Here is a 26,032-nt window from a genome sequence, read left to right as displayed (position 1 = left end):
AGAAGTGTACCTAGGAAGATTATATATCGCTCAAATTTCTAAATCCAATGGAGAGGATGAAGAAGATGCATACTCCTCTCTAATGGTGATCGATATGGCTGATGCAATGACGATGCTTCTTAGATCGCTACGTGATCTCCTTCTCCACGTGCACTACAAGGCTACCAGAGCCAAGGAGGAGGAGAGGAGGCTGAAGAAAATAGGAGGGGCAACCACCAAAAGTTTTAGCCTATAAACCGTGAGATTTCTCCTATTTATAGAGGTACATGCAGCTTAACCCTTAATGGAAATAGGAGGTGTATGTAACTTAACCCTTAATGGATCATATCCTTATTAGATATTGGATCTCTATCCAATTACCTAATCTTATTGGATCTTATCCATAGGATTTAAATTAGGAGCTCCATGGATATCTTATATACATACCTCTACTCATCGCAACATTCACCATATGTGTGTGACTCTCTATGATCGATACTGAGTTGGATGTGAGTCGATCTTATCAGAACTCCTTCTAATATAGTAAATTATTATCTTTATAATAATTCACTCGACTTATTGACTATGAATATACTGGCCACTATGTCATAGTCCCCAAATAGTACAAGGGATCTAATACATCAGACTTGTTTGTCCTCAGGTATCATGTATCTATAATCTGTTATCCATCTAATATTCTAAAGACCATATATTGGGTATGGTAATGTCAAGCCCATACGGAATTCTATCCGAGTCTCATTGTAATCAAATTCTCCTAGAGAACTCCTTCTCTCTCAATCTGAATGACCCTGGCTAGGGATTTTATCTGAGCGAGCACATACGAGATATTCCTCTTACGATACAAAGAGTGGATGATCCTTTATTGACACTCAATTACTTTCGTAAGATTTGTTAGGACTGAAATCAACACTAAGGGGGGTGTGGGGTGAATTAGTCTTATATAAAAATTACGACGATTTAAAAACTTGTTCAATGTAGAAAAATCATTTCAATAAAGCTTGTATCGGAAAGTGTTTGAGTTTGACTTAGAGTAAATGTAAAGTCAAGTGAGCAGCTAAGTAAGCAGCAAAGGAAAAAAAACACACCAGATTTATAGTGGTTTGATCATTGTGACCAACATCCACTCTTGATTCTTCTTCACTCGAGGCCACCGGCTTCCACTACCGATCTTCTTTCTAACGGGTGAAGATCAACTACCCTTACAACTATTTCTCATTTTCACAAGCTCAAGAGAGAACCTTTACACCCCTCTTTTACAAGTCTTTCCTCACACACCTCCCTTAGGACTATCACTAGGATGAGAGACTCTACACTTTAAGATATTACAACCCTAGAATCATAGAGTTTTTCTTCTATTTTCATGTGTTTTTCAAGTAGAAATTTGTAGGATATTTATAGACTCTAAATCGCTTCAAAAATTAAAATCAAAATTTAAATCCTTAGGTTTTTGGGGTACTAGTGGTACTACCATCGGTATTGGGCAGTACCACCATTTGCCAAATTGACAATTGGTCATACCATCACTTGTCAGTCTGACACTAAGTGGTACCATCGCCCAGTCTGACATTGACACTAGGTAGTACCATCGTCAAGTCTGGTGATACCACCATCTGACATAGTCTGGAATATTATATCTGGACAGTACCATCATCAATCTCGACAGTACCACCGCCCAAACAACTTGGGAGGCCGAGTCTTAGGCGGTGCCACCGCTTGGGCCAACTAAAGGTCATTGAATGAACCTTTCTTTTGGTCCAAAAAAAGCCTCAACTCCGGCTCAATGGGTCCCTAATTGAGTTAGTCTGATTATACTCGAAACTAACTCAATTAAACTTAAACTAACTCAAGTAAGTAAAGACTCACCATGAGTATACAATTATTAATTTAAATCTAAATATTTTGACTAATGATTTACACATTAACCGAATGAAGTTGTTATACAAAGTTCCTTCTGCTTACTCCCTAAAGAAAACCTTCTCTAATAGTTATGCAGTTAGTTACGCCCCCAAATTGAAATACTTGATACATGAATAAACATAATTCATGTAAAATGAATTTATGAATGGAATTAAATATGAAGCATAACCGAAATATTGTTGCAAAGGTTCATATCTCCCATTAGGAGTTAGGAGTTAGGCTTCGCTAATAGGCTATCTTAATTCTATCTCAATAAATTAGATAACCACAGCAACCAGTTCGAGCTATATGGAAATTCTTCGACTAATGCAGATTAATCACCTTAAGACTAAAGATGAGAGGAAACGGGCATTCTGCATACATGTAATCGGCATCTGCGTCGGTGTTCGATTCATTGATGCCGATGAGGACGAGGAGGCCCGGGCCGATCTCGGACACCACGCGGCCCGCCACCTGCGCAGAGAAGAGACGGAGTGAGAGCGCTCCGAAGCCCTCGGGTTCATTTCCATGTTGGTGAATGCACTGGGTACACGTACCTCGAGGCCGGCGGATGGGACGCGCTGCACGACGGCGCTCATCTCTCGGCATCGGCTGCCGTCGCCCGCCCTCTTCTCCTCGAAGCGTAGCGCTGCCGAACGCTGCGTGCTGTGAGCTACAGGGTTTTGGTGAAACAAGCGGGCCGTAAGCCCACCCCTGCGGCCTGCCTTGCGACAACGAGTATAAAGAGCGTGTGAGGCCCCAACCAACCTTGCATCCTCGAAGACCTCTGCACGAATCGACTGCCTTCTTCCTCGTAGCTTTTATGATCGAAACCTCGCACGATGCGGAGTTTGCTCTCAAGATTCTCACGTCTCTCGAGATCGTCGCCTTCGTCCATTCTTCGATCTCCTCTTTGCCATCCTCCTCCACCTCATCGTCTCTTCTCCCTCGAGCAACCGATCCGGGAATCATTTCCCGGCGACCACCTCAAATGGATGTCGGTAGGATGCCGAAGGGGCTCCAAGTTCGCCACTGGCTTCACCCCCCTAGAGCCAAAACAACTTGGATCCATCATCGACCTGGAGAGGGCCAAGAACTGCTCGCCGGAGGAGCTCGTCTCCGTCTGGGATGATGTTAAGTTTCGTTCTCACACCCACCAGTCGTTTGTTAGAATGCTTCCAAGTCATGTTCACCAGTTTAGGGTTTTAGGCTTGAATCTTGGTCGATCCATCTTCTAACTCATCAGCTATTAATTTCCTTTCCCAAATCATTCCTTTTCTCCAGTATCATATTGGAAGAGGTCATATAGGCACGTCCATGAAAGCAAAGTTATATCATCTATTGGATCAACGATCGATCACCTGGTATGTGTCTTCTCTTTTTTGTTTGTGTACTGACAAAAATATTTCGCCCTCACTCTTCCTTTCTTATCTGTTCTTCGGATAGCCGGCATTTCGTCATTCCATTGTGGAGGGGGAGTGGCTATACCAGCATGTTCATCCAAGGTCACATCTTCTCCTTTTCCTATTTATGCAGTTTCCTTTTGATATATTCATTCAAGGCCACATTTATTATTAATTTTACTATTTATATGAAAGAAATTTATATGGTTAGAATGGACTCAAGATCCTCTCTGTCTCCTACTTATGCAAGTTCTTTATTTTTTAGCCTTGACATTTATTAAGGGTACCTTAAATAAACCTAGATATGCTTGATCTGATAGTATAATGACTTGTTGTGCTAACTTCCAAATAGAATTATCAGGAAAACCTATAAAAAAAACCACCAGGATCTTAAATCATAAAGTAAGGAGTCTTCCAATCCATCAATAAAGAAAATTTTCATGATTATACTTATTTCAGTTTGTTTTGATGCATTCGGTATTTTGTCAACTTGTTGTTCTTGTTTCAGAACCAGTGCTCGTTTGGGGGGAAAAAATTTAGAATAGTTAGTCCTAGGATTTACCTCCCAGTATGCAAGATAGAATACAGGCAGGAGAGCTTATCAGTATAATTATTTCACAATTATCTGTCAGGAGCAAGAGTTCTAATGACCGTCTTAAGCAGTAGTTGACTATCGATACCATTAGCCTACATAACTGTGAAAGTTTATGGCATGATTTACATGATGAAATAAAACAACAGCAAACTGGGTTGGATACATGGATTTATTTCACCAATGATCTCTGTCCTACTTTTAGTTTCACTAACTGTCACGGACAAACTTTGAAACAGGATGTTTGATGTAATGCTTATATCTGTCCGTGTCGGTTGACATGTTCATGCCTTGTACAGCATGTAAAGGGGCGGCCGAAGGCTTAATAGTCCCACTTTAGTTGGGTTGGTGGCCTCTTTAGGCTTGTAAATAAAGGTTGTGTCATGTGGACACGTGCGAGAGCTTTTCGGTCTGTAATGGACCATTTTACCCTTTGTTGTGCCACTGTTCAGAGCTTGTAAAGTCTGTTTGTAATTTGCATTGTCTATGAAGTGTTTTTCGGAGATGTTTGCTTGTGGATCCCGATTGAGGCGTTCTCTCTTGCCCGTTCTCTCTCTTGTTGGTCCTAAGGGACAATGGGAGTCTTCGGGGAGGCTGACCTTTGCGGACGGACACGCAAGGGTGCCGCACGGCTTAGGCAAAACCAGCTAAGTCCGTGTCATATGGTATCAGAGCGGGACAAGCACTCATAGAAACACTTGACATGCAAACGTGGGGGACCTAGCGGGGCTGCGTTGAGGGCAGTCAGCACACGCGCGACCGTTTGAGGGAAAACGGGCATGGAGATGTAGGGAAAAGAGTCGCTCAGAGGAGCGGGCATCTGAGATTGGCATTCAGAGGAATGGCCAACCCTTCGCGCAAGAGGCACCACGAGAACAGGCAAGCTTGGAAGAATTTGGAGCGCACAAAGGTTGGGATGGCTGAGTTTGAGCTACGGCTCAACGTTGACAACTATACTTGATGGTGCTCTAGGCAAGCAAGGCGCTTGGCAAGAATGAGACCATCCAAGGTGGAATGAGTTGCTCAACGACCAAAAGAGTTATGCAAAGCTCACAGAGGTGAGGGGAATTGCTAACTCGAAGAATTTGGTACTCATGCATGGGCTTATATGCGGACGATGGAATGTTCGTGGCCATCCCAAGGCGGTCGAGACTCGGCGTCATGGAGCATTGAAACTTTCTCTTCGGCATGCGAAGGATACGTCCGGAGGAGGCTGAAGTGTGCAACGAGTTCAGCATGTTGCTGGGCCTTGAGGGGTGCAGCGGTGGCTGTATTGACGTGGAGGCGCAATCTAGCAAGTGCGTTTGCAAGAGGCATAACAATGCACAGTTTGTTCAGCAGATCGGAGTAGTCCAAGGGGATGGTGGTCTCCGAAACGAAGAGAGATGTTGCTCCAACGGGATAGTTATCCAGGAGGGATAAGTCCCGGCTCTCCAGAGGGAGAATCATGTGAGACGGACCTCACATGTTGAGGAGGAGTACCTCAACAAACAACAACTCCATGAAGCTTGATGGACTGAGCAAGCGGCGAGGAGTTGTCGCATGATCTCGCTCGAGAGAATGCATTGGTGGATGCATTGCGAGATCAAGTGGGGGAGCGACCTAAAGCAACTTAAATGAAGGCACACTTGGAGTCGACGTGGAGATCGGACTCAAGGGAGGGCTGACCCGTGGAATGGTGGGCACGAGGACCACCATCGACTCAATGTAAAAACGAGGAGCGGAGCAACTTGGGTGTAACTTGGCAAAGTACCCAAGCCGCATGAAGGGAGCCAGCATAGAAGTTGGAACGTGGAGCAGAGGCACAGTGCTTTCCCTAGACAGAGGTCAAGGACATAAACTCTTGCAGAGGCAAGAGTAGGATCATGTTGTTCCATGGGTCCTTCATTCTGATGGAGCAGACTCATCTTGCATGGTGCCAAAGACGAAGGGAGCTTCGGGGCACATGCACCTTATCTCGGAGAAGCATTTGATGGAGGAACTAAGGCGACTCAATTTGCGGAGGCGAAGTTGGGTTCAGAAGGCCTTAGCACGGGGCAAGAGGACGTAGAGGCGGGTACTCTTGAAGAATATGCCACAGTGTTGCCATTCGAGTTGCTATGAAGGAAGCGGTGCGCAGCGGAGATTGTGCTGGTAGGGGCAGAGGCCCAGAATCCAGACAATGGTGCACAAATTACAGTGAAGTCGATGGACTTCGGGAGCTACTAGGCGACGGACTGTCCTAGAGCGGTGCTTCATCTAGGTGTGACCCAAGAGTGGGTGGATGAAGGTCGATTGCCAAAGGAGCGAACAAAATCGAAGGTGAAGGAGACCCTGCGATGTATTGGCAGAGGCCACACACATGGAGGGTTCACAATTCGAGTTTATTCCACAAGGATCAGAATGCAATGGAGATGTCACCAGGAGGCGACATGGTGCAGCGGATTGTGGTGGAACAGTTCGTGGCAATGCGATACACACGACTGTGTCCCGTGAGGGATGAGATCATATGGAGGTATGATCGGGAGCTACTGGGAGCGCCGCTTTGGTGAACAACACGACGGCAAGAAGGGCTATGGATTCAAGGAGTGAAGGCCATGGTACCACAGAGGCGGGTCTTCCGAGCGTGCACCGAATTTTGCATCAGATGAAAACCTTGGTCATCAGCATATGGGGGCTGGGTTCCACCAAGGGAAAAGTTCGAATGCAAGTACCAGTGAGTTCCATGGGAGGGACTTGATCATACAGAGGTATGATCGAAGCAGCTGGAGAGTTGGACTGCTCCAGAGCTCATATTCGCTTAAGGGAGCCCGACAAGTCAGAGGACAAGGTCGAGTAAGCGAACGTTGCTACCAAGGAAGCTAAGGAGAGCAGAATCGGTGCAAACCCTACAACGTGATGGCAGAGGCCATGCATGGGAGTTGCAGTCTGTCTTTCCATCGACCAAACAAACTGCTTGGAGAACATAGAGGTGTTGAAGCAGGGAGTCGAAAGGGGCGAGGAAGCGACGACGAGTCCAGAGGGACTTTGCTACCCAAAATCAAGCATCAGTTAGAATGGAGGTGGACTCAGAGGAGTGCCACGGAGACATATCTACTGATCGTGAAGAAAAGGGATGCAGATGCGAGGCGACGGATAGTAGTGCCATGGGCATGGCAGCGCCATGGTACCGCAGAGGCGGGACTTCCGTCAAAGTCATTGATCCCTTGCTCTCACGGAGGGAGAGCGCTTGGTCGTGAAAGGGGTCGAGGAGGTGGAGTATGCAGAGGCAATCTCCAAGTACCGAGACAAGGCTGAAGGGCAGAGGCCAAGAAACTTCATAAGACCGGTGTCAACATGTTTCTCATCAAGATAGCCGTAAGTGAAGGACTTCGGGTCATGCAAGAGTGCACGACCAAGGAACGAAGCAAGCAGTACGCGGTGCTGTACCTTTGCTACTCAGTGGAGTAGGCGGCAGGGTTAATGGAGAAGACGGTACAATCCCAGAGGCGACCTCATATATCAGAGAATTACTCCAAGTTGGGGTGAAAACTTCCTGCATTCCAGAAGTTCAATGGCATTGAGAAGGTGAATCACAGTAGCTAACTCAACGCAAGGAGTGCAAACACTTCAAGTGCTTCAGAAGTGTGAGCAAAGAGCAGGCGAAGGCTAGTAACCAGCTCGATGCATGAAGTACAACCTCGAGGAGGCGGGTGAAGTTAAGTAACCTTTGCCTTCTCAACTCTTAAGAGAATGGGCGAAACCGAGTACCCCAGTTCTCTTATCTATCCAGCAGAGGAGCTCTGCACAAGTTCAAAGACCCTTCGAAGATAATGGAAGACAATAGTTGTCGAATCCTCACCAACGGTGATCAGTGCTACTGAGAGTAGATTGTCCGCTTCATTTCCCAACGAAATGCCAATCGAAAGCGGAAGTGATGCGAACCTACTTGGATGTGACAACTAACTGAAAGAAGAGTCAATGAGCAGATTTTGTGGAGGAAGGACCCAAAACTTTAGAAGTTTGCGAGGCGATGCTCGTTAAAGCTCCAACAAGCATCCACCCAGTTCAAGCAGCATGTGGAGATTTTGAGAGACTGGCGCAGTAAGGATGGTCTTTTCCTTCATTTGGTGGATCCGCAGGAATTAACGAGGATCAACACAACTCAGCCAACCCCACACCAGAGTCAGAGTCATTGGCGAGTTGAAGCAGCATGGCGGATCAAAGGTTCGACTACTCAAAAACAGCAGCGGAGAGCAGCTGGGAGCCAGGAGGCGCATTGCAGCTGGAGCGGAAGATTGAAGACTCAGCAAAGGCGAAGAGTTACAGTGTTCACAAAGGCTTCGACGAGGACGTCGAAGGGATAAGTGGGGGAGAATGTCACGGACAAACTTTGAAACAGGATGTTTGATGTAATGCTTATATCTGTCCGTGTCGGTTGACATGTTCATGCCTTGTACAACATGTAAAGGGGCGGCCGAAGGCTTAATAGTCCCACTTTAGTTGGGTTGGTGGCCTCTTTAGGCTTGTAAATAAAGGTTGTGTCATGTGGACACGTGCGAGAGCTTTTCGGTCTGTAATGGACCATTTTACCCTTTGTTGTGCCACTGTTCAGAGCTTGTAAAGTCTGTTTGTAATTTGCATTGTCTATGAAGTGTTTTTCGGAGATGTTTGCTTGTGGATCCCGATTGAGGCGTTCTCTCTTGCCCGTTCTCTCTCTTGTTGGTCCTAAGGGACAATGGGAGTCTTCGGGGAGGCTGACCTTTGCGGACGGACACGCAAGGGTGCCGCACGGCTTAGGCAAAACCAGCTAAGTCCGTGTCATGATTATACTTATTTCAGTTTGTTTTGATGCATTCGGTATTTTGTCAACTTGTTGTTCTTGTTTCAGAACCAGTGCTCGTTTGGGGGGAAAAAATTTAGAATAGTTAGTCCTAGGATTTACCTCCCAGTATGCAAGATAGAATACAGGCAGGAGAGCTTATCAGTATAATTATTTCACAATTATCTGTCAGGAGCAAGAGTTCTAATGACCGTCTTAAGCAGTAGTTGACTATCGATACCATTAGCCTACATAACTGTGAAAGTTTATGGCATGATTTACATGATGAAATAAAACAACAGCAAACTGGGTTGGATACATGGATTTATTTCACCAATGATCTCTGTCCTACTTTTAGTTTCACTAACGGTGATGACATAGTATGACATGGTATGCATCAGTAAGTCAAATATTTCCTTGATTAACATTGATATTTGATACATGGATTTTGTCACTTTTCCTACCTATGATGTCCACAGGTATGTATTTTACATATTGCATAGTTTTAGCATGAACTCATATGGTCCAGTTTGCACTACAAGGTCACACAGTCTGATGCACATGTGACAGTGACACTGTTTTTAGCTTATACTTAATTATAAGCTGCTGTCAGATTTCTTGGTTACCCACCTTGAGTTTATTTGTCCCAAAATAAAAAAAAGAAGGGTGCAAGAACCACTGGTCTTTAATGTCTACTTGTTAGTTGTCAGCTCTTTTATAATTCAAAATAATCTACCAAAGAGCACAACCATCTTTGCATCATAGGAATTAAGTTTAATTAACTCTTAAAATACTATATGTAATATATGTATGTATTTACACACACAAAAGAGAAAAAAAAATCAATGGAATAGAAATTGGAACAAATATATGTATGTATTTATCTGCATCTTGTTATCTTGTTCCTCTCCGTTTCTTCTCTTAATGTCATTTCTAGTGTCAAATCAAATCTGGTAGGTAAGGGAGGAGGCATGGGGGCTTTGAAGCATGGACTTTGATAGACAAAGGGCCTATGATTAGAGCACTCAGGTTTACTGATCTCAATCAATCTGGTTTTCCCAGATAATACATTGTGTTGCCTCAGAATCTTAGGGTTATCTGATCTACTAGGATATTTATTATGACCAAAGTATCAGATTTCTGGGATTGACTCATCCTTATCATGGATATACGTGTCTTGCTTATTGTAATTCTTGCTTCCCAGTGTCCAAGATACTAAGAGAACAATATCTTCCATAGAAGTCAATTGGTTTCATCCTAAGCAAGGAAAAGAAGCCAGGTATATATCTATTGAAATGAACTTGTTCTGCAAATGGGTGGTTATTAGATGCATAATGTAGTGGCACCCTGAAACGGTTTCTATTAGATACATTTCAAATGTGATGCTTGGAGTATCTGCCCTTTTCTTTTCTCCTTGTCGCTATAGTATTAATTTTTCCAAATTTTCTATTAAAGGTTTTGGTGTGTTTTTTTTATAAGTTTTGACATTCAGGAAGGTTTGTTGGAAATACTTCAGTAAGTCTGATACCTCAGAAGATATGTATTTTTTTCATTTTGATGAAGCCCTGGATTATCTGCTCCAATGTGCCTTTGTTTTGATGTCACAGTGCAGATGCCACACATGCTCTTCACAGGCCTTGAGGATTACAAGGCCAGAGGAACCCAAGCAAGCCCCTACTTCACAGTCACCCATTACACTGAATATGCAGACAGCAAGGATGTTGTGCTCATTCGTGGAGACGTCGTGTTCACCAGCAAGCTCAGTGACTCAGAAGCAAAATGGCTTATGGAGACTGCTCAGTCATTCTATCTGAATGATGTGCGGTACAAACTTGTCGAACGCTTCAACAAAGAGACTCATGAATTCGAGTTCAAAGATGTTCTCCGGGCACTAGAAATGCCAGCCCTTTGATTCATGCTTGGACCAATGGCATGTCCAACATCCACCCCCTTTTCGATAAGCAAAAGAGTGGAGTTAAATAGAAGAAATGAGAAATAATGGGGTGTTCTCATAAGATTTCAACTTTTCCCTGTTGTCTGTAGCTGATTCAAAGAGGTGTGATAAGTTCCTCTCTTCCTATATCAGTTGTTTAAGTGCACATCATTCTTCTTTCTATCCATTTGTCATCTCATGTAGGAGCATTGTGGATGCAAACTCTCTTTATCTGTTGACCAGATAAACTGGAGATGGTTATGATTGAAGATATCATGTGGAATTTTGTCAAATGGATGAAATCTATGTTCACTGATAAAAAAGTTGAAGATTGTGAGTATATCATTTTTAGAATCTAATCGTTGTTGGATTATAAATTAATCACAGGAACATTATTACAAGGTGCAGAGGATATCTTGGCGAAATCTACTTGATCCTGTGCTAATGCTAAGTATTGAAGGTGAGATTATCTTTAGAAAACATATGCAATTATTTTAATGGCTATAATTTCAACCTCATGCTTATCCTGCGCACGTCTCGATTGCGTGTCCGCGTCGTTAGCAGCTCGCAAACGACTCTTTCCACAGTAAGGTAAGAATTCTTTCGTTTTAGTCCTTATCCTTCTTATTTATGGATAATTCTTCTGCAATTCTTCTAAGATGTTCCCTTGAGTTTTATATTATTGCATATCACTCTGCTCTCTTCCCTAATCCTTATTTCTCCCCTTTATTATAAATTATCTCCTGAATGAATCCATATCGTGGTAGACTTGGTGAGATGCCTAATAATCAAATCTTGGAAGAATAAGGTTTATGGGAGCTTCAATTTCAATAATTTGTGCTGTTTAAAGAATATTATCATTGTACAAATTTATATATGTACTTAAAAAATCAATTTTAAAAAGTAATATTTAAAAAAATAACAATTGAGAAATTTATATGCAGATAAGCAAGAGTTCAAGGGCTAAATTGCAAACAATTTAGGGCCCCACACCTGGTGTGGGCCTATACACCGCACGATGATGTCAGGATATTGTTTCTGACATCATTATCAGGATTCTGATAGATGCAACGAGGATGTTCCTGTTTGTGACCGAACAGGTACATTCCACCCTTTACCGCAACCTCCTACCTCGCTGAGTCGTCGCCAACCCACCGAACGAGTCGAAGCATTCCACCGCCTCTCTCTCTTCCTTCGATCGAAAAGACTGGGATGCAGAAGCCAGCGGGGGAGCCGGAGTACCTGTCGGGGTTCGGCAACCACTTCTCGTCTGAGGCAGTCAAGGGGGCGCTGCCGCGCGATCAGAACAGCCCCCTCGGCTGCCCCTGCGGCCTCTACGCCGAGCAGATATCCGGCACCTCCTTCACAACTCCCCGCAAGCTCAACCAGCGCAGGTCCTCCTCCTCCTCCTCCTCTTTCTTACACCATGTTCATCATCACCATCATTAGGAATGCTTATCTAATCTTGAGTTCGTCGTAAGATTCGGCCTTTGGTTTCTTTGGTTCGGCGATTCTCTTTCAAGCAAATCGGCAAATAACTCGCATGCAAGAGTTTTTTTTTATTTTCTAGCGTTCGAATTTGTTCTTTAACTTTTACCGGGGACAGCCGGTGAATTTGGAATCGGTGAAAGTGCTCGTTTCTCAAAGTAGTGTTAAAGAACTCTTTCTGAGTGACGTGGTGGTGCTTCTTTTTCTCTATTCTAGTATGATGTGTCGATATAGAATGAATTCTCTTGGTCTTTTCTTGTTATCATTGAATTAGTCCTTTTCTAATGTGATTCTTAGTAAGGTGCTACCGAACTTGAGCTAATTGCTTTCCTTAAATTTGTTGATCCTCAGCTGGTTGTATCGCATAAAGCCTTCCGTCACTCATAAGCCATTCCACCCTCGTGTTCCTCGCCATGAACGGCTTGTCAGTGAGTTTAATGAGTCAACCAGCTCTGCGACACCAACTCAGCTGCGCTGGAAGCCTGTAGACATCCCTGAATCTCCAACAGACTTCATCGATGGGCTCTATACCATATGTGGGGCGGGAAGTTCTTTCATTCGGCATGGATATGCAATTCACATGTAATTATACCTATCCTTGATCTTCTTTTTGAATTGATTTGATGTCTTGATACCACTATTGTGACTAGTTGAATCTTGTGAGGACTTATTTCGTTCTAGATCCATTCATCTTGTGACGCTAGGATCACATTGGTAATAGTTGTTACTACCCAACCTAATATCTCTGTTGACCTAATAACTTCAATTTATTGGGCCCTATACAAATGTAGTCCAAAATGTTCAGAGCTAATTTAATAGTAGAGGAATCGTATAGTCCTATATACCAAGGTATGTAATACCGTACCATACTGGTATTTTGAGGTTGGCTCGGTACGGTATGGTACCGGCGTACCGAGTGGTACACCAGGACATACCGAACGGTAAACTTGAGCGTACTGTAGCACTATATAGAACTGTAGCACTGTAGCAGTATAGCACTGTAGCACTGTACCGAGCGGCGATCCACGTACCGGTATGCCGTCGGACCAGTATGTACCGCCCATACCGAACGGTACCATTCGGTATTGCATACCATGCTATATACCAACCCACCAGACCATCCACTCATGATGTTGGACTAATTGAACCATCACAAAGGAACTTGAATATTTATGCTTAAAGAGGTTTTGATTGTTTGTTGCAAGTTGTAACTACAGTGAATGGTATCAAAACTGACTTTCAACGCCTGCTGTGTCTATGTCAGACATCAACACTTACTGTAGACTTCCCAACATATTGCACATGGTTTGAAATATTATGTAAATGTATCATGACACTTGGATCAGTTATGGCATGTCTGCTATTGGAAAATTGTATGTAGTTTGGACTTCTGACTTGCCTAATATTGTTAAATATAATTTTTTTTGTCTTTGCAGTACTTTAGTGAGTGTTTACTACTTGTATGGATGACTGTTCTGCTTCTTAAGAGTTTCTTATATGATGCCCATAGAATATATATATATATATATATATTGTCATGTCCATGCTGTGATGAGTCCCACTTTTGCTAGAATTTTTTTATGGGGTGCATATCCATTTCCTGTCAAGTCTGCATTGTATATCTATGTTTGTGGTTCACAGAATGAGTGTCAATTGATTTCAGATGCTTAATGAATCTAAGTCAAAGTAACAACAGCAATAAGCCATAATTTCTCTGCTGTCATGAAAGACGATTTTCAGTTTTGGTTACAATAACAACAATAACAACAACAAAGCTGTGAGTCACGACTACTTGGGATTAACTACATGGATCTTTTGTCACTCTTGACATTTATAAAAAGTCAAATATTTAGTTAACCTTAGAGTACTTAAATCTTTATTTATAATTTCTATTAAAATCTTTTTAGGTCTTTCTCTACCTCTTCTTGTATCATTAATAATAGTAATTTCACTTCTTTTGACTACCGTATCCAGAGGTCTTCTAAGCATATGTCTATATCATCTCGGACGATTTTCTCTCATTTTATCCTCTATCGAAGCGATATCTAGTTGTTCACAAAGAATAGTATTTTTTTCCTATCTTTCCTAGTAACTTCACGCATCCATCTCAACAATTTTCAGTTTATGTTGAATGTGAAAAATTAGCATTGACAAACTTTTGTTATATCATAATATCTGTAATTTATTTTTCTTGTTCAACAATTTAAGAATGCACTTTTACTGAACTTATCAATTAGTCAGGGTGGGCCACTTTTATTTAACTAGTTATGGCATATGTGCATTGGCATTTGAGCTATGTTGTTGAGTTGCACAAGTGGTATTCTGATGACAGTAGCCTATTCAACCAAACATGGCCTATTTCTAAATGTAGGTTTCCATATTTGGGAAAACTGGATGCATTGTACATGCATAGTTGGAAAATTGGAAAAAAGATTAACAAGTCATGTTGAAAAGCCTAGTCCAAGTTAACAGTATGAGCAGTAACAATTTGGATTATTTCCCCTGCATTTGAACGTGCTGGGAAACTTGGATATAATGGAAGTAAAATTTTGGCTTTGTTATTATGGGTATATGTGTCTAATTTTGGTTCACATATTTAATTTGTTAACAGTTATGTGATGGATGACTTTGTTATGTTGCATGTACCATATTGAAGATGTCTTGGGAAGCCCAACCCAACCAACCATATTGAGTGGAGGAAATTCATTATCTGAATAGCAAATTTGAAATTTTAATATGCAGTTTTGTGGGAAAAATCAAGAGCAGAATGTTTAATTAAGGGTTCTCAGAAGCCTTTAAGCACATATACATGGTCAAGCAAATATATGATTATGGAGACTTCAAGCTTATACTGTGGCTCAATCTGCACTTCTAAACATAGATAACTATGATCAGTACTTAATTACATTTCTGTTGGTTGTCAAAGTCAAACTAATTGTCTTCGGTTGCCCATCCAACCAAGAACAGTAAATGAAGGAACTTTAGCTCATGAAAATCAAAACTTGATTTAAAATATACAAGGATCATTTTCAGAGAAGAATCCTAGTCAAAGTAGGTTTGTCAAGAGAATGGATGATATCGGGGAGAGTAAAAATGCAGAATGGATTTCGAAAGAACACCGATAGAACAGTTGTTCAGATAGAAAATGTCACAGAAGACAAGGAACGAACTGATACCGGAAGCACTAACGAAGCAACTTTGATAAAAACGAAAAGTAGCTCACCACCAAGTTTAAAATCACAATAGGATACAGAAAGTTCACCACCCAACGGAAATTAAACGAGGATACAGAACTAGAAAATAAAAGACTCACCACTCAAGGATGCATCCAAGAGATACAGAGTTTAAGGGGGTTCTCTAAGAGAGCTTCTGCCCAGATATCATTAGTTTCTAAAGTCCTTTCTAAGTCCTAAACCCCAAAATAAATACTAGTGCATGAAACAACCCTTCATGCATAGGGAATTTTGAAATTAAGTACTTTACAACTGCCAACCAACTCCATTAATGTATTCCTTAGCTATGAAGAAAAGCACCATAATACAACTTTACAACTGCCAACCAACTCCATTAATGTATTTCGTTGTGCAGGGAATATGCTGATGAGCTGTCTTATCTGAGTAGGTTGAGTTGAAGATTATGTGACAATATTATTGGCTGAAAAAAATATCATATTATCAGCATGGTCTATATGAACAGATTGTAGCAAATTAGACACTCCCGTGTCAATCTCCCCTGGTTGAAAAAGACTTGTCCTCAAGTCCTTGTTTGTTTCGTCATCATGATTATAAAAAGGACTTAAATCAGTCACATTAAATGTTGGGGATACTCCGTAATCCTTAGGTAGCTCAATCTCATAAGCATTTTTGCCAATTCTCTTAAGCACCTTGAATGGACCATCAGCCTTTGGTTTCAGTTTTCCAAATTTGCCCGACGGAAACCTCTCCTTCCTTAGATGAATCCAGACCAAATCACCTGTATTAAACTCCACATGTTTTCTGTGTTTGTTAGCAGCTTGCATGTACCTCTCATTTTGTTTCTCAATGGTTGCTTTCACACCCTTATGCAACTTCTTTATCCGCTTAGCTCTTTCATCAGCATCTCCACTAAATTGCTTTGTTGTAGAATGAGGGATTAAGTCCAAAGGACCAGCAGGATTAGCACCATAAACTACCTCAAAAGGACTCTTACCAATACTATGATGCATAGAACGATTGTAGGCAAACTCAATTTGTGGAAGAATGACATCCCACTACTTAATATTATTGCAAACATAGCTTATAAGCAAATTTTCCAAGCTTCTGTTTGTTACCTCAGTTTGCCCATCGGTTTGTGGATGATGCGAGCTACTGAAATTCAAAGAAGTACCCAGCTTCCTCCAAAGAGTTCTCCAAAAATGACTAACAAACTTTGAATCTCGATCAGACACCATAGTTCTTGGAATACCATGCAATTTAACAATCTCCTTAAAATATAAATCAGCAATATGAGATGCATCATTCGATTTATTGCATGGAACAAAGTGAGACATTTTTGAAAATCTATCAACAACAACCATGATAGAATCCTTGTTCCTTTGAGTTCTTGGCAGTCCCAAAACGAAATCACGACTCACATCCTCTCATGGAGCATTTGGCACTGATAATGGAGTGTACAAACCAGAATTTTGACTTCTTGTTTTTGCCAAATGACACAATCGGCATTGCTTCACATGTCTATCCACATCTCTGAACATTTTAAGCCAGTAGAAATTTGATTGAACAAGAGCTAGAGTCTTGTCCCTACCGAAATGTCCTCCTAAAACACCACTATGAACTTCAGCTAGAATTACTTGTCTCAAAGAACAAGATGGAACACACAAAGCATTAGCTCGAAAAAGAAAATCATCAAAGATAAAAAATTATTGAAAGGAACCTGATTTACAATTCTGCCATATCGAGCCGAAATCCACATCATTCTCATATAGATCTTTGAATGTTTCAAATCCAACCACTTTGACTTCCATTGCTGATAATAAAGAATGCTTTCTGCTTAATGAGTCAGCAACTACATTTTGAACACCAGATTTGTGCTTGATTGTAAAGTAAGATTGTAAAAACTCCACCCAAGCTGTATGCCTCTTGTTTAGCTTGTGCCGGTGATTAATGAACTTTAATACCTCATGATCAGAATATAGAACAAATGGCTTGGCAAGAAGATATTGACTCCAATGAGACAAAGCTCGATAAATCACATAAAACTCCTTATCATAAGTAGAGTATTTCTTTCTCGTATCATTCAGCTTTTCACTAAAAAATGCAATGAGCTTTCCGTCTTGGCTCAAAACAGCACCAATTCCCACATTAGATGCATCACATTCAACTTCAAACACATTATCAAAATTTGGTAGAACTAAGATAGGAGCTTCGGTCACCTTTCTTTTCAAAAGCTTAAAAGCATCATTAGCTTCACTTGTCCATTTGAATTTATCACATTTCAGACATTCGGTGATTAGAGCAACAATAGAGCTGAAACCCTTGATAAATCTTCTGTAAAACGAAGTGAAGTCATGGAAACTCCTCATATCATGCAATGAAGCAGGTGTTGGCCAACTGAGAATAGCCTCTACCTTATTTTGATCCATCATGATTCCATTTTTTGAAACAACATACTCCAGAAACACCACACTAGAAGTAAAGAAATCACACTTCTTTAGATTAGCATAAAGTTTTTGATGTCTCAAAATAAGAAAGATCTCTTTCAGATGATTCATATGCTCCTCTTCGCTCTTGTTGTACACCAATATATCGTCAAAATAAACTGCAACAAATATTCCAATGCATGGCGTAAGTATGTGATTCATAAATCTCATGAAGGTGCTAGGAGCATTAGATAGCCCAAATGCCATAACCAACCATTCATATAAGTCTTCTCTAGTTTTAAATGTTGTTTTCCACTCATCTCTGGGCCTCATTCTTATTTGGAGATAGTTACTCCTCAAATCAATTTTTGAGAAAATATAGGCACCACACAATTGATCAAGTAAATCATCTAACCTTGGAATAGAAAAGCGATAGTCCACTGTGATTTTGTTGATGGTGCGACTGTCCACGAACATTCTCCAAGAGCCATCCTTCTTTGGCACCAATAAGGCTGGAACCGCACAAGGACTCATGCTCTCCCGAATTAACCCTTTTTTCACCAATTCATCAACTTGCCTTTGAAGTTCTTCATGCTCCTTGGGACTCATTCTATATGCTGCCTTATTAGGTAGAACAGCCCCCGGAATAAGATCAATGTGATGCTGGATATCTCTCAAGGGTGGTAGGCCATGTGGAATCTCTTCTGGTATAACATCTTCAAACTCTTCCAGGATTTGTTTCATGATTGCTGGTATCTCCTTGTGTTGTTCATTTTCCTCTACTACTACTAGAGCCATAACATTACCTCCCTTGTCTAATTCATCTTTGCATTCACCATAGGACATAAAAGCGCTAACTTTCTTCTTTGGTGCACTGATTTCGGATGGTTGTAATGGAGCTAAAATAATCTTCTTTCCATTCACCTTAAAAGAATAAGTATGTTTGTAGCTGTCATACAACACCCTTCTATCATAATGCCAAGGTCTTCCCAACAGCAAATGATAAGCATCCATAGGAGCAACATCACACCATACTTTATCTTTATAATACTTGCCAATAGAAAATAAAACTAAACATCTTTTAGTTACATTGATGTCATTTCCTTTTTGCAGCCAACATAACTGGTATGGATGTGGATGAGGGATGGTATACAACTTTAGCTTCTGCACCATCTCCAAAGATACCACATTCTCAAAGCTGCCACTGTCGATGATCACCAAGCACACTTTGCCAAGAGAAGTGTATTTAGTGTGAAACACATTTTTTCTCACCCAACTTTCATCGTCGGCCACATATGACACTTGTAAACTACGTTGCAATACAATAGACAAACTATGACCAGCATAAGTAATCTCTTCCTCATCATCATCGTATTTTGGTTCATCCCTAGCTTCATCTTCTACTCCATCACTATGATCTTCAACCAAAGTTACAATCCTCCTATTTGGACAATCTGAAGCACTATGCCCAAAACCATGACATTTGAAGCATTTTCGGCCACTTGGGGTAGAAGAATTAGGTGTTTTTTTGCTGCCAGCATATTCTTCACCCTTTTCTTGCACCTTCGATATCACCTTGCTTTGGACAGTAGGCTTGGAACTTCCTCCTTTTGTATATCCTTCTTTTGAGCTGTACCGAAAACTCTTTTCAAACTTCTGTTGCTTTTCAACTTTTAATGCCAGCTTGCTCACATCATTTAAAGACCAATATGGCTGTAGCTGAACAACTTTAGCAATCTCATACTACATACCTCCTAAGTATCTTGCAATTGTTTGCTCTTCCGGTTCCACAAGCTCTCCTTTTAACATCAAATTATCGAATTCTGCAATGTACTCCTCCACACTAAGATCTTTTTGCTTGAAATCATGTATTTTGAGAAAGATCTCTTGCCTATAATTATGAGGTAAATATTTTCTCTTCAGCTCCCTTTTCATTTTCTCCCATGTAACGATCTTACTCTTCCCCTCACGTTCTCTTTGTTTCTTCATATTTTCCCACCAAAAAGATGTATTCCGCCTGAGTTTGAGTGCCACAAGTTTGACCTTCTTTTGTTCTGGTGGTTCATGAAAATCGAAAATTCTTTCTACTGTATTAAGCCAATTGATAAAGTCATCAACATTTATTTTACCTTCAAATTCTGGAATATCTAATCTGGGGTTATATTTATTCTACCACTCGTCTTGGACTCCATTTCTTCTCCGACATCTTCTCGACTCCCTTGGAAGAGGAGGTGTATCATCATCAGAAGTAAACTCTCGAATGTCATTTTCATGCTGGTTTTGTCTACTTTGAAGTTCGTCGATTATTTCATTTTTTTCTTGTAGGCTACGTAGCAATTTTCGTAGCTGCAGCCTCAACGACTTAGCGACAACTTCATGGTCGCTACCTTCACCAACTATATCTTTTCCATTTCGCCTTGCCATGATCTCTAGTCTTTAGCTCTGATACCAAACTGATATCGGGGAGAGTAAAAATGCAGAATAGATTTCGAAAGAACACCGATAGAACAGTTGTTCAGATAGAAAATGTCACAGAAGACAAGGAACGAACTGATACCGGAAGCACTAACGAAGCAACTTTGATAAAAACGAAAAGTAGCTCACCACCAAGTTTAAAATCACAATAGGATACAGAAAGTTCACCACCCAACGGAAATTAAACGAGGATACAAAACTAGAAAATAAAAGACTCACCACTCAAGGACGCATCCAAGAGATACAGAGTTTAAGGGGCTTCTCTAAGAGAGCTTCTGCCCATATATCATTAGTTTCTAAAGTCCTTTTCTAAGCCCTAAACCCCAAAATAAATACTAGTGCATGAAACAACCCTTCATGCATAGGGAATTTCGAAATTAAGTGCTTTACAACTGTCAACCAACTCTATTAATGTATTCCTTAGCCATGAAGAAAAGCACCATGATACAGTTTTACAGCTGCCAACCAACTTCATTAATGTATTTCTTTGTGCAGGGAATATGCTGATGAGCTGTCTTATCTGAGTAGGCTGAGTTGAAGATTATGTGGCAATATTATTGGCTGAAAAAAATATCATATTATCAGCATGGTCCATATGAACAGATTGTAGCAAATTAGACACTCCCGTGTCAATGGAACTGAGCACCTTTCTTAAATTGGTTCCATTGAAAGGAGAGAAGGGAGTCAAGGAGCTGCCTTTTGTTCTTGGGCTGAGCCTTTTGGTCAGATTTAATTTGCTCAAGCACTGGATGGTCTTTGAATACTGTGGGATTAGCATTTTTTGTCATAATATAGGGAAATCTCACCATTTCATTAGAAATGTAGTTGAAAAATTAAAATGTCATGCAAAATAAGAAATATGTTCTCGTTATACCAGATAATAGTTAGGTTGTACTTACTTTTTCTTCAAAAAGCTTCTGTTCCACTTAATATTGGTTTATAACTGTCCTAGCAGTAATTGCATAGTTACCAGTATTTTAAAGGCCAAAGGAAACATGTATATATTATTTTTGCCATGTAGTTTATTCTTTTTGATATTTATGTCACTATTATGTGCATGTAGGTATGCTGCTAACAAATCCATGAGTGGTTGTGCCTTCTGCAATGCTGACGGTGATTTTTTGGTAGTTCCCCAGAAGGGAAGTAAGTATTCTCTATTCACTGAACAACTAGATTACTTTTACATGGTTGCATCATTCTGTTTGAGAAAATATAGAAATTTCTGTTACATATCTCTATCATTACCAAGTATAAGGCAGTTATGTTGAAAGAACTTACTGTGACATAATAGAAACAGTTAACAGTCATGTTGACTCATTTGTATCAAATGTTGTGCTATCTCATTTGATATAATCTACTAGTTGAAAAAAAAACTTACTGTTACATAATAGAAACAGTTAACAGTCATGTTAAGTTCTCTTTTTTCTGTTCAGATGCATAACTTCCTATAATGTATTATTTTCTACCATGTGATCCTTCTTCCTGTAATGACAGTTGCAAAGTATTTTATACTATCTTGTCTGAACTATAATTCTATTATGTTGGCATTTAATCATTATATAATTACTTTCCAACTTTTCTTAGAATAAGCATTACAAGAAACTTTGTTTCTTAGAGTGGTGGAAAATCATTTTTCCAGGTAACTTATTAAAGTCAACAATCTTTACCTACTTCTCATGTTGAATGCTAGCAGTGATAACAATGGCAACTCATGATGTCCCACTCGGGATGATATCACTTGTAAAACCAAGAGCAATTAAATCCCTTCCTATTATTCCTGGCAAAGTCATCTTCTATCTTTCTTCACCAAATCACCTCACTTAATTGTGCCATCTATAGGCCATGTGTGAACAGGTCTATGTAATTAATTTCCTTCATCTTATGTCAGACCTACATCTAAGTTCATGAATAGGAACATTTCTAATTCTATATTTTTTTTAATAATCACTCTAATGCTCAACATTTCAACCCATAAAATATGACTAGCCTAATAACTATCCTTTTTTTTAATTTAATGGACTTGATGATCACGGAAAACCATATATATATATATATATATATATATATGTATATGTATATATATATATATATATGTACATATATACATATACATATATACATATATATATATATATATACATATACATATACAAATACATACATATACATATACATATATACATATATATATATATATACATATATATATATATATATATATATATATATATATGTATGTATGTATACATACATACACACACATATATATTACTTTTAGGAACTTTTTTCAAATAATGCCATCAATAATTAATACTTATCATGGAAGTGTATCCTAAATATGGCTAGTTGTTCATCAATACGAAAGTAAAAGATAAGGATTTAAATTGATCTTTATAGGAAATTGGATAGACACTTTTATAGTCCTAACCCTAGTGAGATTCTGGTATACTTATTTTCTATCACATGATATAAATAGATGCCATTTTATTTTTAAAATGCAATGAAATAAATCTCTAGAAACTTTATCATAGGCTCCTTGAGATCTAAGAAAACAATGATTGTGCTTTTCATCTGCTTTCAATTATTTTTTGTTTAATAAATTAGATAACTACTATGGTTGATATTGTAGGAAGAAAACCAAAATAATTTTCTATAATAGATGTTTGATGTCTTAATCTTTGTTCAATCATCATCTTGAAAAGTTTCATAAGGGTGTATCATTATTTTAGTTTCTTTATAACTTGGGCAACATTGAATATTTTTCTTAATCTTGTTTATTGGTATCAGAAGATTTCTCTTCTATCCGTTGGACCTTTGTGTAGTTCTCAAAATTTTATAAAGCAAACTAATTTACCAAATCATCTCCTCTTTCTGTAGACTCAAGACCTTATTAGGGATAAATATTATTTGTTGATGTTTCTATCAAACATTGAAACATTGGAGTTAGTATTTCAATTTATTTTCTAATGCTTGAGACCAATAATTCAAATTTATGTTAGCTATCATCGAACTATATCTATATCCAGAATGCAAAAATATCCTCTTTGTTAGACATAGTTATTTCTTATTAGCATTCTTCATAATGTGCATACCAAATTTAACTCCATTTACTGGAAATGATGAGAAATTATCATAGACAAAGACTCTTGCCAATAAATTACACCTGCAGGAGTATTTAGGGATTTAAGTGTTGATTTGGTATCATAATATGTGGTTTTGCATGGCACTGATCAGTACTAGTTCAGAAATGCCTGTGCATCTCTTATGATCAACTGTGGCACATCAAGAGTATGCCAGATAATATCACTGATTCTTCAAACCATGGCTCCACTGTCAATGAAGCTGATATATTTTATGCATTTTTCCTTCGTATGTTTATTTTGAACTTTATTTTTCTTTCTTCACCTTTCACTATGAATATGAATCCACTTGCAGCTGTACCTGTTTTCTATTTATTATTTCAGTTGCCTAACAAAGTTATGTACAATTACTTATTTTGTTAGTTCAATAAGTGCTTGTATATTTGTTGTTTGTTTCATTCGTCTTAAAAGCCTTGCATGTCTTGTCAAATCCAGGGTTGTCAATCACAACCGAATGTGGAAAATTGGTAGTTTCTCCAGGTGAAATTGTCATCCTACCTCAAGGGTTTCGCTTTTCCATAGACTTGCCTGATGGTCCATCACGAGGCTATGTTGCTGAAATTTTTGGTGAACATTTTCAACTTCCTGATCTCGGCCCAATCGGTATTGGCTTCAGTATTTTGGCATACATGGGACATTCCAGTCAAATTCTACCTTTACTCAACAATTGATAAATGGATGTTGCATAGGTGCAAATGGTCTAGCTGCAGCAAGGGATTTCCTTGTTCCAACTGCTTGGTTTGAACAAGCTCCCCACCCGGGATATACCATAGTGCAAAAGTTTGGTGGAGAGCTGTTCACTGCAAAACAAGATTTTTCTCCATTTAATGTGGTCGCTTGGCACGGAAATTACGTACCATTTAAGGTACTTATTAGTAGTTTAATATATGGCTGGCAATTTCAAGTTAAGGCAGTTGGTTGCTTTGTGTCGATGATGAAAGGAGAAATACTTCAAAGTATTGAACAATAACTGACAACAGAAATGATAAGGTTATTGTGTTTTGGCTCTGGTGATAATGTTCCTTGATAAGCCAAAGTATCATAATCAAGATTTAAAACTTGGACCCAGTAATTACCATCAATGGATCATAGAAACACTAAGATTGCACAATAGAGCAAAGTGATGGAGGACAAATGTGGGGAGGATTTTATCTGCAACTTGAGTTCTTTATCAAGGAACTTGCTTTGGCATGAAAGGACCTAGCTTGCTAGCCTAGGGAAAAGCAGAAAAGGGTGAGGAAAACATGGTGGAGGTCATTTGACAAAATTGACCAAAATAATTTATAAAGCAACCTGCATAACCCATGAAAACCTGGCATCACTTGCAAATAGAAAGTTAAACACTTCTTTTGATATTTCTTGCACAGAATGATTTCTTGAGTTCCAGTTCTCAATGCCACACACCTGCAGTAAAGGTTTTTTCTGATAAAATTTCAGTAACATACGGCTTTTTATTTTTTATTTTTTTTCAGTATGATTTGAGTAAGTTCTGCCCATTCAATACTGTTTTGATTGATCATGGTGACCCTTCAATAAATACAGGTATTTGTCTCAAGTCTATTTTCTTATGCTATATTCTATTTCCTGTATATTATCAAAGTTTACAGTCAGTGTACATTTGTTTAGGTGACCTCTTCCTTTTCCTGTGTATTGCAGTATTAACAGCCCCATCCGATAAGCCTGGTGTTGCATTACTTGATTTTGTAATATTCCCACCACGGTGGTTGGTTGCTGAGCATACTTTTCGTCCCCCATACTATCACCGGAATTGTATGAGTGAATTCATGGGTTTAATTTACGGCATATACGAGGTATCGAGTTATGATATTTCTAATGATTACCATTTCTATAATGGAATCACAAGAAGATAACTGATCATAATCATTACAGGCTAAAGCTGATGGATTTCTTCCTGGGGGTGCCAGCCTCCACAGCTGCATGACACCACATGGACCCGATACCAAGACGTACGAGGTACTTTCTTTCATGCAAGTAACTATCAGTCCTCAAGTTGCTCAAAGTTGTTGCGATGACGGTATATTATGTTTTCATCTTATTATTCTAGGCAACAATTGCTGTTGGTGAGAACAGTGAGCCAGTTCGACTGAAGGGCACCATGGCTTTCATGTTTGAGTCGTACCTTATACCTCGTGTCTGCCCGTGGGCTCTCGACTGCCCGTATCTGGATGCCAACTACTACCAATGTTGGATCGGATTGAGGTCACACTTCTCATCCAATAACAGAAGTGAAAATGGAAGTCCTGATGTTCCTGGCACTACCCAAGTTCTTTCAGAAGATAAAGGGGATGCGTGAGAGTGTAAGCTTTGGTTGATCTGCTTCTGTTGAGTTATTGCCTTGTGCATGTCCCAGCTATGTAATGACAGGAGGAATAAGGATATGCATAGAAGGCAATGGTACAATAAGATGATAGATATGTTGTTTGTATACTTTTACTAGCAAAACAAATGATGAAAATTAAAATGTGATCATAAATTTGATTCAACATCAAGATCACAGGGTTCCATTCTTGTTTTTAACCAAGTCTTGTTTACTTTTCTTTGATCTCTTTGTGTCCCATTTAATCTTTATTTGCTCTATTATATCAATCCGATGCAATGTTCATATGCAAGTTAATATTCCCTAATGGGATAAAACATTATTATATTTCGTGGCAAATTTGATCATCAATCCATTATGAAGTTGACTC

At 39.6% G+C, this 26,032-nt stretch overlaps 2 protein-coding genes across 2 annotated transcripts; both read left to right on the top strand.

Moving 5' to 3' along the window:
• Positions 1–2,658: 2,658 nt before the first annotated feature.
• LOC103999597 (uncharacterized) lies at positions 2,659–10,897 on the top strand. Its single transcript, XM_009421382.3, has 4 exons — positions 2,659–3,029; positions 3,181–3,260; positions 3,343–3,401; positions 10,279–10,897. The coding sequence occupies exons 1-4, from the start codon at positions 2,739–2,741 to the stop codon at positions 10,581–10,583; spliced, it is 735 nt and encodes a 244-aa protein (XP_009419657.2). The 5' UTR covers positions 2,659–2,738; the 3' UTR covers positions 10,584–10,897.
• A 698-nt stretch (positions 10,898–11,595) lies between these two features.
• LOC103999598 (homogentisate 1,2-dioxygenase) lies at positions 11,596–25,862 on the top strand. The gene is made up of 9 exons (XM_018819893.2): positions 11,596–11,998; positions 12,444–12,674; positions 21,248–21,327; positions 23,760–23,927; positions 24,014–24,189; positions 24,797–24,866; positions 24,981–25,135; positions 25,215–25,298; positions 25,390–25,862. Exons 1-9 carry the CDS (start codon positions 11,817–11,819, stop codon positions 25,636–25,638), a joined length of 1,395 nt encoding a protein of 464 aa, XP_018675438.2. The 5' UTR covers positions 11,596–11,816; the 3' UTR covers positions 25,639–25,862.
• The last annotated feature ends 170 nt before the right edge of the window (positions 25,863–26,032 follow it).

This window comes from Musa acuminata, unplaced genomic scaffold (assembly GCF_036884655.1).
Source record: "Musa acuminata AAA Group cultivar baxijiao unplaced genomic scaffold, Cavendish_Baxijiao_AAA HiC_scaffold_1137, whole genome shotgun sequence".
NCBI lineage: Eukaryota > Viridiplantae > Streptophyta > Magnoliopsida > Zingiberales > Musaceae > Musa > Musa acuminata.
Note: the sequence above shows the minus strand (reverse complement) of the source record. Positions and strands in the feature narration are given on the sequence as shown.